Source organism: Pimephales promelas, chromosome 4, assembly GCF_988280905.1.
Source record: "Pimephales promelas chromosome 4, fPimPro1.hap1.1, whole genome shotgun sequence".
NCBI lineage: Eukaryota > Metazoa > Chordata > Actinopteri > Cypriniformes > Leuciscidae > Pimephales > Pimephales promelas.
In genome coordinates, this window is record NC_142772.1 from 19,104,322 (window position 1) to 19,121,515 (window position 17,194).

The 17,194-nt window shown below is 40.2% G+C and overlaps 1 protein-coding gene across 1 annotated transcript; it reads left to right on the plus strand.

Annotated features, from left to right (window-relative positions):
- Positions 1 to 1,130: 1,130 nt before the first annotated feature.
- emb (embigin) lies at positions 1,131 to 9,574 on the plus strand. The gene is made up of 8 exons (XM_039661798.2): positions 1,131 to 1,412; positions 1,700 to 1,759; positions 2,277 to 2,466; positions 2,601 to 2,683; positions 2,782 to 2,909; positions 4,637 to 4,925; positions 8,364 to 8,397; positions 8,503 to 9,574. The coding sequence occupies exons 1-8, from the start codon at positions 1,307 to 1,309 to the stop codon at positions 8,564 to 8,566; spliced, it is 954 nt and encodes a 317-aa protein (XP_039517732.2). The 5' UTR covers positions 1,131 to 1,306; the 3' UTR covers positions 8,567 to 9,574.
- The last annotated feature ends 7,620 nt before the right edge of the window (positions 9,575 to 17,194 follow it).

Here is a 17,194-nt window from a genome sequence, read left to right on the forward strand (position 1 = left end):
CAATCTCCTGAACTCCAAACTGAATGTCAGAATGGGAAAGAACGGGTCGGTCTGAGTATTTCACAATCTACTCAGTTACTGGGATTTTCACACACAACCATTTCTAGGTTTTACAAAGAAGGAAAAAGAGGCTACAATGTGCAAGAGTTCACCAAACTTGGACAGTTGAAGACTGGAAAAATGTTGCCCGGTCTGATGAGCCTCGTTTTCTGTTGAGACATTCAGACGGTAGAGTCAGAATTTGGCGTAAACAGAATGAGAACATGGATCCACCGTGCCTTGTGACCACTGTGCAGGCTGGTGGTGGTGGTGTAATGGTGTGGGGGATGTTTTCTTGGCACACTTTAGGCCCCTTAGTGCCAATTGGGCATCGTTTAAATGCCACGGCCTACCTGAGCATTGTTTCTGAACATGTCCATCCCTTTATGCCCACCAAGTACCCAGTAGGATAATGCACCATGTCACAAAGCTCGAATCACTCATTGAACATGACAATGAGTTCACTGTAAATGGCCCCCACAGTCACCAGATCTCAACCCAATAGAGCATCTTTGGGATGTGGTGGAACGGGAGCTTCATGCCCTGGATGTGCATCCCACAAATCTCCATCAGTGCAAGAGCCTATCCTATCAATATGGGCCAACATTTCTAAAGAATGCTTTCAGCACCTTGTTGAATCAATGCCACGTAGAATTAAGACAGTTCTGAAGGCGAAAGGGGGTCAAACACAGTATTAGTATGGTGTTCCTAATAATCCTTTAGTTGCTGTATAATGTTGATATATTGTCATATATTATGGATAAATGTAATTTTATTTGTTCATTATTAAATTAATTATTAAATTATTATTGAATGAAAATTCGATATATAAATGTCCCCCCTCCCCTCTATTTTCATTGATCCACTAGATGATTGGGTAATTAATTGATTAATTAGGTGAGGTGGGATAATTTATTATGCTGATAGTTGTATATTTGTTGTTTTCCTGACGAAGACCTTGTGCTCGAAACCTTTCAAGTTAATAGCAGTGTGCCAGTTGTTTTGTGTTTTCTTTAAACACTGAGATGTGCCAGCAGTTCACATTCTCTGCTCCATCTCAACAGAGGGTGATGTTACAGGCTCTCCTATCATCTGATCAGGCAGTGCTGTGGCCACCTCCTGACACTCATGACTAATTTAAAGCAGGAAGCTGCAAGCATACACCAGTCTTGCCAAGTCACCATGGCAGCAGTAAGGAAGGGTGAAGGGAGGGGGGTTGTTGTCCCTGGGGACCTGCTTCCGAAAAGAAGACGCACCACCAGTAAAGATGCCTCGCACACAGCAGAGCTGCAGGGACGGAGCGCTCCTCTCCATGGCTAATGTCATGCTTCTCATCTTACTTCTTCTCAACTGTGATGGGATGAACACATCAGGTTTGGCACGTCTGCTTGTTAGTCTAGTGTAACATTAGGGCAGTGTTTTGTTATTTTCAAGCTTTGACATCATGACCTTGCTATCAGTTAGACTGAACTGAACTCCTCTAGACTGTTATTCCAGTGTTTCTATGGGACGTTAAAGTAATTGCACTATTCCTGAATCTTTTTACTATTCAAGCTTATAGGCTTATTATAATGCAAATCTCATTTAACCTTGACTAGGCCTGTTGTAAATTCAAGGCAACATTTGACATTGGAATATGACACATTGTCTTTTTTCCCAGAGACAACCTCTTCCCCAGAGTCTAATCCTGTAATTACAACCAAAAAAGCTGCATCTAAAGGTACGGTTTCCCTGTCATATCTTAGCCAATAGAAGCATGCATTTGACCTCAACGAATGTATTTAAAGGGATACTCCACTTTTTTTGTGGAAATGGGTTCATTTTACAACTCTCCCAGAGTTAAACAGTTGGGTTTTACCGTAATCTAATCCATTCAGACGATTTTCTGATATTTAGAAGAATATGAGTAACCAGACAGTTTCTGGTCCCATTGACTTCCATATATTTTTTCCTACTATGGAAGTCAATGAGAGACCAGAAACTGTCTGGTTTATGATATTCTTCTAAAAATCAGAAAATCGTCTGAATGGATTCGAAAACGGTAAAACTCAACTGTTTAACTCTGGGGGAGTGGTAAAATGAGCCTTTTTCCCCAAAAAAGTGGAGTATCCCTTTAAAAGTGTACAAATGATAAAATACAAATGTACAGTAGTCATCATAAATCGCTGAATTTACTTTACATAATTGCAACGAAGAGGTTTGTTTGCTGATCCGGCTACAAATGTTTTGGCATACAGGTCAAAGTCAAGTCATTATTGAAGAACTTACAATCCTGTCACCCCAGTATATAGAGCTTTTATGTAACCTAACTGATTTACCAAATAACCCCCTGTACATTACTGGCTATTGGACTAAAGATGGACAAGAAATTGAAAACTCTGAAGAAACTGTAAATAGAAACAATGAACAGTATGTTCTTAAAAGGACGTAAGTGGATGTCTATTTACACAAAATTATTAAATGTCATTTCTATTAAATGTTGAAATAATGCAGAAGTAAACAAGAAATTGAGGATTACTAAACAATGACTTTGACTGCTATTGTTTAACCTTCTTTCATAGTTTCAGTATACAGACCAGAGACCTGGGAAATTATTCATGCCTCTTCAGAGAAATTGAGGCACAAGTAACATTTGTTTTAGATGGTATGTTTATCCTTTTATGCACATCTTGGAATGGTTTTCTTATTTACCATTGTTAGAGATTTTGCCGGTTAAACTGACATACTGTGCTTTTCCTCAAGTTCCGGTAATGAAAGACAAAAGAGACAAGCCGATTGTGAGCTACATTGGAGATTCAGTTGTACTCCAGTGTAAACTCAAACACACACCAAACACGTGGAACTGGTACAAGGCAAACAACACCGAAAAGGTGAATCAGAAATAGGGAATGTGGGATTGATTGTTTACTACACAATAAAATGCTTATTCATATACAGTGTCTTTTTATATACTATTATAGTATCTATTCATATTTTGAATTAGCTTTTATTTTTTTATTTTTAGTTTTAAATTTAGGTATGTATACTTTTTGTCATTTTCTTTCATTTTCCTATTTTTATGGATACACTATTTTACTGTACAGTAGTTACCCAAGAAAGTACTGGTAATATAAGGTAACTGTTAAGGTTCGGTTTAGGAGTAGGTTCAGGGTTAGTACCGATAACATCGTCGTATGTACAGTACATGGGGAATATGACTGTAAAATAAAATGCTATCATGTTTATTTAATTTTTAGCCAGTTTTGGTAACACATTACAACAAGACAAGGTTTAATTTGTTAACATTAGGTCACTACATTAAGCAAACATGCATTAACAATGAAAAATGCTTCTAAAGCATTTATTAAATTCAGTTCACATCCAGATTAATCAAAATTAACATTTGAATTACATTTTTTTGGTAACACTTTATTTAAAGGGGTGTACATAGACTGACATGACACTGTCATGAACATGAAGGAGTCTTTATGAATGCTGTCATTGAGTGTCATTCGGTAAATTATTACACTTTTAATGCAAAGTTGACATCGTTTAAAATGTCTTTATTATGACAACTTGACATTAACCAAGAAATCATAACTAGTCCAACGTGTTCCACTTTGCTAGCGGTAAGGGGAAATATTAATGACTCTGTTGTTAAAGCATTTGACAGTGTAATAACCCTTAATGACATCTTTATAACTAGTACAATGTGTTCCACTTTACTTGAGGAAAAGTAAAATATCCATGTCACAGTTATAATGGTGTCATTACGGCCAAAGTCAAAACCAACCAACCATAACATGTAATGTTAACACAAAGCTAAAAAGCTTCTTTAAATTTGATGTTAGTTATGACATATTTGTGACAGGTTGACAGGTTATGATTTCTTGGTTAATGTCAAGTTGTCATAACAAAGACATTTTAAACAATGTCAACTTTGGATTAAAAGTGTCATAATTTACTGAATGACACTTAATGACAACAGTCATAAACATTCATAAAGACTCCGTCCTTCATGTTCATGACAGGTGTTCTGTCATGTTTTTGACAGTGTCATGTCAGTCTTATGCACACCCCTTCAAATAAAGTGTTACCTTTTTTATTACATTTTAAAATTGACTAATGCATTTTTAAAATCAAAAGTTGTATCTGTTTATATTTTTGAATGGTCCTGAGCTAACATGAACTATAAACAATTACTGTTGTATTGTTCATTGTTAATGTTAGTTCATTAAATAAATAATGTTAAAGGGATAGTACACTCAAAAATGAAAATACTGTCATCATTTACTTACCCTCAAGTTAAACCTAAACTTATTTGTAAGTGTATATGGGGGGAAGAAGATATATATTCAAAATATCATCTTTTGTGTTCAGCAGAAGAAAGAAATTCACACAGGTTTGGTACAACTTGAGGGTGAGTAAATGATGACAGACTATCCCTTTAAGTAACTGGACCTACTTGACAGGTTTACCAAGGCAGCATTTATTTTCATCTAATATTTATATTTGATATTATTTCATCTTTATTTCAGATAGTGTAAATGATTTTTAGTTGTGGTTTAACTTATAGTTATCAATAACACTGTTCATATTAATATTTTTCTCTTCACAGGTGTTCATCAATGTCACTGCAAACCCTCTGAACTACAAGATCCTTAATAATGGAACTATAACAAAACTGACTGTACTGAATCTGACTGAGGAAGATTCTGGAAAATACATCTGCAGTGCCGAGTTTGACATCAAACCCAGCGAGTCCTATATGGAGCTGAAGGTCATGTCGTACACCGAGCCTCTCAAACCCTTCATAGCCATAGTGGTTGAAGTCGTTGTCCTGGTCACACTGATTTTGCTTTGGGAAAAATGCAACAAGCCACAACAGAACAACTCTTCTGGAGGAGGTACAGTAATACTTCGGTGATTAATAGGAAGATCGCCATTCATATTTATATGCACTGAAAAAATATTTTCATTCATCCAATTAAAAATTTTTAGGGTACTGGTTCACATCTATATTTTATAACTTGAACCAATGAAACCAATGTCTATGAAAAGTTTTTTTAAACTTGGTACAAAGTAAATTTTTCATGTTGAAGAATTGTCATCTAAACAATAATCTATAGATTTAATTGAAGCAAAACTTCTCATTTAAGAAATATGTATTAGAAATGATTTATTTTCTCCAAACAAATATATATAGATTTAATTAAACAATGATGTATCATTTTTAAAAATAAATGTTAATAGAAATTATTCATTTTAAACAAACAAAAAGATATGAATTTAATAAAACATGTTTCCCATCAGGTAACATTGCTTTATATTTGATCGATCCAAAATCTAATAAATAAAAAAATACAAATAACTTGCATTGCAAAAAGATTTATTAACCAATTTAAACACATCAGAAATTTCAGTGCTCAAGTTTCATATTTTAACTTCAAGGGCTGCCAAACATTGACCTTATAACGGCCTTAAAGGGATAGTTAAATGAAAGTTCTGTCAGTAATGACTCTCCCTCATGTTGTTCCAACCCCGTAAGACTTTCGTTCATCTTCGGAACACAAATGAAGATATTTTTTGATTAAATCTGAGAGCTGGATCACTCCTACATAGGCTTCTAAGGGACTACAACTTGACTATTTTAACTTAAAAACTTTTTGGGGCCGGCAAGTTTTAGTCCCTTAGAAGCCTATGTAGGAGTGATCCAGCTCTCAGATTTAATCAAAAAAAATCTTCATTTGTGTTCCGAATATGAACAAAAGTCTCACGGGGTTGGAACAACATGAGGCCGACTCGAGTAATTACTGACCGAACTTTAATTTTTAGGTGAACTAACCCTGCAGGGAATTAGGGAAAGAAAGTCCTTGAATATGTCATATTTACTATGCAATTTTAATGCATGATTATTGTGAAGTAGTGTCTATGAATTAGTGCTAACACAGGTGGTGTTTTAGTGTAAAGTGTTTATTTTAGTGTAAACTTCTAAAGCAGTACTTTTAACTTTTTATTGCCTAAGTATTTCATGTTAAAACCTAACAGAAAAAAAATATCAGTGGCATAAGACTATAAGATATTAGATCATGTGAGAAGATTCTTGAAATTCTAGATATGTGTACTTCTTAGAGAGAGAGAGCAAGTGTGTATGTGTGTGTGTGTGTGTGTGTGTGTGTGTACGGTCTTAAAAATGAGCTGGCCCTGATCCGGCATGATTCTGGACCAGATCCAAAACAGAGCTGGACCAGATCTGGCCCACATTTGGGCCAAATCACCTTGAAGGAATCCGGAGCTGGCCCAGTTCTGGTCCAGATGAGGAGAAAACGGAGCCGTGCCGGTATTGGCCCGTTGTTCCAAAAGACAGAGAATTTACGACGTGTCTGGGCCAGATCTGGGCCAAATGATTTGTACTATCTTGTAAGGACCCAACCAATCAATTCTCAGTGCGGGCGGGCTTTTATCTCCACTCCCGAACAGAATTAATCAGAAATGACTTTGCAAGTTACTTGCTAGGGATGATGTTAAGAAGTGATATTCATTTTGCTATGTTTTTAATGATTACAGGATAGCTCAACTTCAACATTTTAGCTGTAATGCCACATGCAGTAGCTAATATTAAGAAATATGTTGAACTTTTACTTTTAAAAATGTTTAACGTTACAGTTAATGCTAACTTTGAAGGTTTTGAATACATAAGTTACATTTGTAATGGTGTAGCCTATTTTCATTTAGATGTGGTATTATTATTTGTGCAGTAGCTAAGATTAATTACTGCATAAATTAATTAAGATTAAGTAATAAATGGAATAGATTGTAAAATATGCTGTTAGCTATCATTTGGATGGTATAGTATCATGAGCCACAATTAAAGTCATGTGACGCTCATGATTGTGTGATAATGTTCATTCCTCGTATTAGTGATCTAGTACCAGGCCTTCATTTATGTGTGAGAATTTTCAGATTAATGCTGGAATTATTGATTTTATTTGCCAATTTCTATAAAAATGCTTTCTATTGGAGTCGCACCGGTGTGTGTGTTTATGTGCGCGTGCACATGTGTGTGTGTGTGTGTGTGCAAGTGACCATGCTCATTGCACATTGCATTTGTGCTCTAATCTAGAATTTTCTGATTTATTCTGGATTAATTGATTTTTTTTTTTTTTTTACAAATGAAAAATAAAAAACGTGTTTTTTGTTTTGTTTTTCCCATTCACTTCAATGTGGGGTCAATAAGGTCTTGAGTGTGACTTTTTTTTTTACATACCTTTAGAACAACCGAATCAAGCCCAGTTTGTGTGTGTGTGTGTGTGTGTGTGTGTGTGTGTGCGTGTGTGTAGATAGATAATGTAGGAAAAGTAACAAAATTTTATGCAACTGAGATGAAGGGAACCATGTTTATTTACTTCGGAAAAGTCGATTGGGGTCATATTGACCCCAGAGCTACGGGCTTTATGGAAAAGCTGATAAAGACACAATAAAGGTTAACATTCATTGAGTCATTTTTGCACATGCAGCTTTCTCTATCGTGAACGAGATTATTTTATTCCCCGATGCTGATGTAGTCCGGAACGTTAAATCTGAGGTAGGCCTAGAGACATATATTTCTCGCGCACTGAAAAAAATATTTGACCAGATATCGCTGACCAGATTTAATGAGGGATTCTTACAGAAAATCTAAAGAAAAGTTGCTTCTACCTCGGCTGTTTCAATGAATTAACTATCCCTTTAAGGCCGTTGTAAGGTCAATGTTTGGCAGCCCTTGAAGTTAAAATATGAAACTTGAGCACTGAAATTGCTGATGTGTTTAAATTGGTTAATAAATCTTTTTGCAATGCAAGTTATTTGTCTTTTTTTATTTATTAGATTTTGGATCGATCAAATATAAAGCAATGTTCCTTGATGGGAAACATGTTTTATTAAATTCATATCTTTTTGTTTGTTTAAAATGAATAATTTCTATTAACATTTATTTTTAAAAATGATACATCATTGTTTAATTAAATCTATATATATATTTGATTGGAGAAAATAAATCATTTCTAATACATATTTCTTAAATGAGAAGTTTTGTTTCAATTAAATCTATAGATTATTGTTTAGATCAAAAAAGTATTTAAATTAATTGACTTTCTTCAACATGAAATATTTACTTTGTACCAAGTTTAAAAAAAAAACTTTTCATAGACATAGAAAATATTGGTTAGGGTAAGTTATTTATTTTTCATTGGTTCAAGTTATAAAATATAGATGTGAACCATTACCTTAAAAATGTTGAGGGAAAATATTTTTTTCAGTGTGGAGCGGTCACAAATGAAAATTATCTGCAATTTTCCATTTTGCAGAGAATGATGTCTACTCTGAACAAACCAGAAAACTGTAAGTGCATTTTCAGATCAGTTCACTCAAGCCTATTGTAAAATAGTTAGACTGGTTTTGAGTTTTCTCAGACATTGTTAGTGATGGTGCTGATTTCTGTTCTAGCACTCATGATGACAGCAATGGATTTGAGAACAACATGGCAAGACAAAGAAAACTGGAGCACTGAGATCTACATTAAATCAGATGAAAGAGCAACATGGGATTATATAAAACATTTTTATTCTGCTTTTTAAGCAATAAGGCTTTTTGTTGGTCACGGCAATATCCTATATCATATATATGCATTCCTACTATTAAATGTTTTAAAACAGCATGTTTTATAGTTAATAGTGCTTATACACTGTAAAAAGAAAAGGTGCCTGTAGGAACCTTTTGGGGTTCTTCACTTTGCCACGCCGGCGGAACCGTCTGTAGATCCTAGGAACCCTTTAAAAAAGGGACAGTTCTCTGAGGAACCACCCAGGTTTCCTGAGGAACTCTTAGGCACTGTATGGAACCGCTTTGGGTGCCTCCAGGAACCAATTTTTATTTATTTACTTATTTATTTATTATTACTATTTCATGTTGTTACTATGGTTAGCATTAACTTCTATTATTATAAACAAACTGAACCAAATACAAGGTAAGAATTGTTTATTAAAATTTAGCTCCATTTTAATACATACACTTCCATGCACTCGGGAAAAGAAGCTAGTAATAGATTAATATCACTGAATAGAATACACAAACAAATAGTATAATACATACTGTAAGCAACATGAATACTCAACAATGTACAGTATATACAATAGGGTATACAAGAAAAGACATCTCAACAAAATGCATGGAAACACGTCACATTAATAAAAAAAATAAAAAAACAATTAAGTTAAGTTGTGTCAATGACTTTTTTTGCCTGTGTAATTTCACAAATTTGACCGCACCTTTACTTGCTGAAACATAAAATGCAATCATTAATAAAATCTTAACAAGGGACATGTGAGGTTAACGAGTTAGAACAGTACAATTTTCCGTTTGTTTTTCCTCTTTACTGGTGGATGGTCCAGGCACTTCAATGATTTTCAGGTCTACAGGAGGATTATTTTTCTTGTTCAAACTTGTATTTCAGCTTACCGAGGTGCCTGCAAAGAACCAAAATTACTGTCAGCAGTGTTATTAAAGTGATAGTTGTGAACTGAAAATAATTTCCTTGTGACATTCCGAACCATGAAACCATTCTTATGTACACTTGTTTAGTTCAATTCAATGCAACAGTTTATGTAAAAATGGTTAAATATTGTGTTAATCTCCAAAAATGTCACAGAAAAGATAATAAAAATATGAAAAATTAAATTGAAAAATTGGTCCACAACTCATGTGTTATGAGTTGTGTTGCAAGTCTCCTGAAGCCATATAATAGCCTTTGTTTTCTGTCTAAAAAGACTACAGTTCGATTTTTTTTTATATTCAAATGCAAATGATTAAAGGGGAAATGAAGCAGTGAATCAAGTTTACATGATTTACAAGATGGATTTCCAATATAATCAACAATTATATAAGAAACATTACAAATGTAAACATTTAAAAGAAAAAAGGAAAAAACTTTGTATCTTTCGCCGCCAGGGCGCCGCCATTGTGCAGTTGGCGTCACGGGGTTGGTTGGCTCAAGTTTAACAGGCTCTGGGCATTGAAAATCGCGACATCAAACTGTGTTTATACCAGTGTTTTGACCGCGAACGACTAATGTTAGGTACAGTCATTAGACTAAAAGACGACTTCTCATGTTACTGCACATAGAAACATTGTTCGCGATGTTTGCCGTCAGATATTCCCGTCTCGTCAACATGTAAGTTAGCATGTAACGTTATTTTTTAAAGGGGAAATGAAACGTCCATATTTTCGCAGTGGTAGTGCTAGTAGCTACAGCCTACATACCAGGAAAAAGTGTCTCCGCTCTGACATCCTTCAGGGAAAGCATCGCCGCTTCCACACGTCTACCTCCCAGCACAGCATGGTAAACGTGCGCGCCGGTGATGCAGAATTGACCACGCAATACATGCTCAAGATCAACCTCTTGACAACAGATGGACTCTGACGCGGAGGGCATCGAAGTAACGCTACAACAGCCACACTGACACCTGGTAAGTTAGCGTTGCAAACCTGCTCTTCGCCCCAAACCACCACCGGCTGTTCTACATAGCAACGTAACTTAACGTTACATTGTGTTGACGAGACAGGAATATGACGGCAGACATCGCGAACAATGTTTCTATGTGCAGTTTGTCAACATATAACATTAGATGTTGTCTTTTTGTACCTAACATTAGTCGTTCGCGGTCAAAACACTGGTGTAAACACAGTTTGATGTCGCGATTTTCAATGCCCAGAGCCTGTTAAACTTGAGCCAACCAACCCCGTGGCGTCAACTGCACAATCGCGGCGCCCTGGCGGCGAAAAATGCAAAGTTTTTTCTTTTTTTCTTCTAAATGTATACATTTGTAATGTTTCTTATATAATTGTAGATTATATTGGAAATCCATCTTGTAAATCATGTAAACTTGATTCACTGCTTATCACGAGGGAGCAATTTGACCGATGATTTTGGCTAAGGTAATAGACTCGCTGTTTTTGCTGATGCTGAATCGTCTTTAGCATACAATACATTCATTAAATGTAACTAAGTTAAACGTGTGTTTAAACTACACCCGGGGAAACTCACTTCACCTTCAGAGGCTCTGGGGCAGCTCAGTCTCTCCAGTCGGGTTGCAGGGCCACTCCACCGCCCCACAGCAGACTCGCTGTGTCTGTGTGTGTGTGTGTGTGTGTGTGTGTGTGAGAGCCAGACTGAGCGAACGCCGCTCTCTGCTGCAGGTTGAATCAGGGGGAGGGGCTAATAATAGGCTACATTTAAAATGACAAAATTAAATTGTTCACTTTTGGTAAATGTATTGTTTATTTCATTATTTTGAGAAGCGTGTGGAGTGGCAGGTTATTTTTACAAGTAAATTTTTTTTGGATCATCAAAGTTAGGGGGGCAGCTAGGGGGGGCAAGGCTCTAAAGTGCCCCCCTGTAGAACCGCCCCTGCATGCGAACCACAGACGTCCCCCCGGAGGGGCAGCGGTACAGGGAGACCGGCATGCGCACAGGAGTTACCCCGTGCGGATGCACAGTCGAGCCCCGTTCCCCGACAGAAGAGACCAGGGAAGGACCAGCGTTCCACGGGGGTCTGGCAATAGAGGGGGAGGGGAGTGGTGTAGTCGAGGGACGACACATGCTCCCATCCGCACCCTCAGAGACAGAGAGGAATGAGCGGGGCGACGCACTGGGACGTCGTGCGCGCTCATTCCAGTCTGTGTGCTCAATGATAGTGTCAGTTTTTCTTCAACCAGCTCAAGGCGGTTGAAGGAGGAGCTAGCTAGAACAAAAGATTCTCCACCGGCCCTCCACCGGGGGAAGGAGGGGCCCTGCTACCGCCTCCTGTGAAAAACCGTGACACTATCACTGAGCAGCCCGTCTCAGGAACATCGCTTCGCCTGGCGTTAGTGGGGCACGCGGCCTGAGGGGGCTGTGATGCTTACCTGTGGCCTCCTCCACGACGCGAACTGGCTGAAGGCTGCTGCTGGGGCCGCGTGGGAGGGAAGGGAGCCGCAGGGGGGCGTCCTCGGCGGCGAGCGGGCAGAGGCGTCTGAGCCGACGACTGGGTGGAGGCAGCAGCTGGCCGTCGGGGCAGAAGTGTAAACCCGCCTCCGTCTGCTCCTAGGTGGTCGAGAAGTGCTGGGCAAAGTCCTGGACCGCACCGCTGAAACATTTAGATGATGCTCCTGGACCACAGTGGTGGGCATCACCTGACCAAGGGAGCGAGCGGCCGCTTCCGTCGCCCGTTTGAGAGCAAGGTCGGCGGCAGGCTCGCAGCTCGCTTGGTCCGTCCCCTCCTCGTGCACATTCCTGAGCAGCTAGCAGGTGCTCATCATATGCAGGGCGGAGGCTGCCTGTCCCGCCGCTCTACAGGATCGCGCCGCCATAGATGACGAGAACCTATAGGCTTTGGATGGGCATCTGGGAGCACCGCGGGAGGATGCGCTCTGCGGACGCAGCTGCATCGCAACAGAGCGCTCCACCGGGGGAGTCCCAGCGTACCCACAGGCAACCGCGTCGCCGAGGGGAGGAAAGGCGGGGAAACTGAAGCACGCTCTCGGGGGGACACCCAAGTGTGTGTCAGTTCCGCATGCAACTCGGGGAAAAAGGAAATTGGGGTTGGCTGTGGCCGAGAGGCGGCAGCGTTACCCAAAAACCAATTATCCAGCCCCGTGAGATCGGGACAGGGCGGAGTTCCACTCCCACCCGATGCTCACGGAGGCCCGAGATAGCATGGCCGTCATCGCGGGATCAGACATGGCGACGTTGACGCTCCCGAGGGAGGCAAACGCAGCCGCATCCTCACTTCCGGAGGAGTCAAGCCCGCCTTGTGATGCTGCGATCGACATCGCATCATCCTCTGGAGCGCTGAACGAAACAGACGGTACCTGCAAAGAGGCAGACGCCTGAAGCGATAAAGCGCTCACTGGCTCTAACACTGGAGTGGTGGGTGTGGCCCGAGGAACTAGCGTCGGGGGTTGTGCCACACAATCACCATCATATCACCCTGTCCGCGAGTCGAAGAGCTTCTAGAAGAAGAAGCAGAACGAGTAACGGACAAGGGGACTATCACTTTATCAGCCTAGATCACAGTGTAGAGATGCTCATGTTCCCACAGAAGGAACATGAGTCATCCACGAATGCTGCTACTGCATGCTGAAAGCCCAGGCACACAGAGCAGCGATCGTGGCCATGAATCGATCGCACCCAGAAGAACACGGGCGAATCGTCTTTAAAAAGACGTGCCGCGTGCAGCTCTTTCACTAGAGAGGAGGAAATTCACTCTTTCAGCGCTGAGGCGACCAGGGAGAAGCGCAAAGTCTGGCAGACCACTGCTCAGATCGCAGGCAATGCAGAGACTCGCTGGGTACCGCCGTCACACCAACACTGAAGAGGACGCCAGTCTCGAAGAGTCTTGAATCAGTGAGAATGGCTTGAGGAGTGAAGAAATCTCTTGGCTCCAAAGCGAAAACATACTGCGGTTGCGTTCACTTCCTCCTTTTATAATCACGGAGTAGGGCGGAGTACGCTATGCAAATTTCCGCAGCCCCAAGGCATTGCATGCCATTGGCTCGTGATTAAATACTCGATGAGGATTGGCTTTCTATGCGAAACCCCCAATCTCCATCACTTCTGACGTAACTCGAAGTGACTACGAAAGGGAACTATATTTTAGATTATATTTGATCATTTTTTTTAAATTGTTTGTCATTTTTTGGCAATCTAGGGCGTGGCCTGTGTCCCACCCACCACTACCTTACAGGACACACCCTAGTCCTAACTCCAAGTTTACTCGGGGCGAACTGTCAGGTATTAGTTGCGCTTTGTCATTTGAAAATTTATTTGACTTTGTTTCATTACAAACAAAACTATATTTTGGATTTTATTTTACGATTTTTTTTTAAATTGTTTGTCGTTTTTTGGCAATCTAGGGTGTGGCCTGTGTCCCACCCACCACTACCTTACAGGACACACCCTAGTCCTAACTCCAAGTTTACTTGGGGTGAACTGTCAGGTATTAGTTGATTCAAAGAGTGTTATTATCTGTAGAGGAATGGGGGAACACATGGGGCTTCAAAATCTCTCCTTCTAAGACTAAATATATAATATTTGGTTTTAAAAGAAAGTTACCAAAACTAGGGCTATATATGTATGGGTCTCCATTGGAGAAGGTAAAGGTTTTTACATTTTTAGGCGTTTGGTTTGAAGAACGTATGACTTGGGCTGTGCATGCAGATAAAATTGTGCTGAAGTGTGAAAAAGTTTTGAATGTAATGAGAAGTTTGACTGGGTGTGAGTGGGGGGCTAATAGAGAGACGATGCTGCTAATTTATCAGGCCATGATTAGATCTGCTCTAGATTATGGGTGCTTTGTGTATGGATCTGCTTCCAAAACTGTTCTATCTAGGTTAGATGGGGTGCAGGCAAGGGCTTTGAGGCTTTGCTGTGGGGCCGTTAGAACTTTCCCAGTTCCTGCACTACTCATTGAAATGGGAGAAATGCCCTTATGGTTAAGACGTATTAAATTAGGGTTGCAGTACTGGGTAAAACTTAGTGGGTGTAATCATACCTTCCCAGCAAGGTGTCTGTTACAAGAGGTTGCTGGAGCTCATAGATATAATACATTTTTTGTCATAGTAAATCAGTGGGCAGGGAAGATGAGTATGGATCAAGGAGGTATTTTAGAGCACACAAGCTGGTTACCAAAACCATATTGGATGTTGCCTGAAATTAATATTGAGTTGGGTTTTTTACAGGAAAATGATAAGTGGAAAGTGGCACCAAAAATAGGGCAATATCTTAATTCAATTAGTCAGAGCACAATGATTATTTTTACAGATGGATCTCGAGATCCAGTTAGTGGGAGAGCTGGATTTGGGGTGTATGTGGAACAGTTAGGGTTGGAAATTAGTCGGCGTATTTCTAATGGAAGTTCTGTCCTCACTGCTGAATTAATGGCAATTCTATGGGCTTTATGGTGGATTGAGGAAGACAAACCTAGAGAAGTTATTATCTGCTCTGATTCTGTAGGTGCTCTAGATAATTTAAAAGTAGGAAAATCTAAATCTCGTCCTGACATTGTCAATGACATCCTGAATGTGGTTTTTAGTACTAGGTTTATTTGCAACATCAGTTTTTGCTGGGTCCCCGGGCATGCTGGGGTGAGTGGGAATGAACGAGTGGATAATATTGCAAAGGAGAGCTTAGGAAGAGAAGTAGATGTTCATGTATTATTAGGAAGAGTGGAATTAAGAGAAAAAATTAAAGAGAGATTAATAAAAGAATGGCAGAGAGGGTGGGAAAAGGAAATTAGGGGTAGACATTACTTTTCTATACAACCTGAAGTTAGGAAAAGATGCTCATGTAACTTTTTGTCCCGCAGGGACTCAATGTGCAGATTGAGATTGGGGCACTGTGGGTTGAATTATTCTTTGCACATTGTAGGGAAGCATGTTTCTGGCTTGTGTGAATGTGGGAGTCTTGAGACTGTAGGGCATGTTTTCCTGGAATGCAGAAAGTATAGGGTTGAAAGAAATGTTCTCTTTAGTAAACTGTCAGGACATGGAGTTAAGGCTTTTTCTGTTTTATTTTTGTTTGGACACAGTGACGAGCATAAACTGATCTCCAAAGCAGTTCTTCAATTCTTGCATGACACAGGATTGTATGTAAGAATTTAGTACAAACTTTGACCCGTGGAGGGCAGTAATACGCTCAGCAGCGTCTACGCTGCTGGAACCATACAAGAAGAAGAAGAAGGTATTAGTTGCGCTTTGTCATTTGAAAATGTATTTGACTTTGTTTCATTACAAACAAAACTATATTTTGGATTTTATTTTACAAATTTTTTTTTAAATTGTTTGTCGTTTTTTGACAATCTAGGGTGTGGCCTGTGTCCCACCCACCACTACCTTACAGGACACACCCTAGTCCTAACTCCAAGTGTTTACGTGGGGTGAACTGCCAGCTTTGTCTAATTTTCTAACTTTCCAAGGTATACAATGCGCAGTACGCTTTTTGTCCATTGCTAATTTCCCCGCACATAGTACAGCACTACAACTTCCCTACTCAGCTGATCTGAAATGGCAGCTTTTACCTAATTGTGCAGACACATACAGGTTTTCTGGATGCAGACTAAGGGGCCGTTCACATATCGCGCCTAAAAACGCGTAGAAAACGCTAGGCGCACGCGTTCTCCTTTTTCCAAAGAAGCGCTAGGGCGGTTGCACTCCGGAGGCGTCTGTCGTTGCTAAGCAACCATCAGCTGCGCTCTCCATTACATGAAGTAAATTTCAGAGATGGATTTCCACCACCGAAAAACCCTTGCTGTAACTCTGTTACAAGATTTATTTACTCAGAAAAGTTAAAAAACGCCACAGTGTTTGGGTGCACCCCATACTACTAGGTAACAAAAATGGCGAGGAAGCTAATTGGTTGGTTCGTGTCACGTGACCTACGGTGCGCTTGCGGCATTCTGAAAAGTTGAGATGTTTTTATCTCGATGCGGCGCGGACGCGCCTGGTAAAAACGAGCGCGTCGCACCGCGACCGCGTCACTTCCATTATGAGCGCGCATACCGCGCGCCTACATTTGAAATAACGAACTTGAGCGCGCAAAAGACGCGATATGTGAACCGGCCCTAAGACAGACTGTGCCATAGGCAAATAATTGGTCAGTTCAGCCCAGAGGACTGCACCAGAGCTAGGAGCCATTGCGACGAAAAGGCAAATTAACCATAGATTTTCTATTTTAAAACAATTATATCTAGGTATTAGTAGGGCGTTGTCATTTGAAAATGTGTTTTACTTTGTTTCATTACAAACAAAAGTATATTTTGGATTTTATTTTACGATTTTTTTTAAATTGTTTGTCGTTTTTTGGCAATCTAGGGTGTGGCCTGTGTCCCACCCACCACTACCTTACAGGACACACCCTAGTCCTAACTCCAAGTGTTTACGTGAGATGAACTGCCAGCTTTGTCTAATTTTCTAACTTTCCAAGGTTGTCCGAGGGTCATCGCCGCTGTGGGGAATCCGCAGTGCCATCGAGCATGGTGCGCGAGTCGCCGCCGCTCGCCGTGGGCCGGAGCCTGCTGCCGTCCGCCGCATAAGGGGAGGAGCAGGGAGTGGGGGACTCGCGGCCATGGACGCTCTAGGCGGGGCGCTGGGGTGCGTTGCTGGT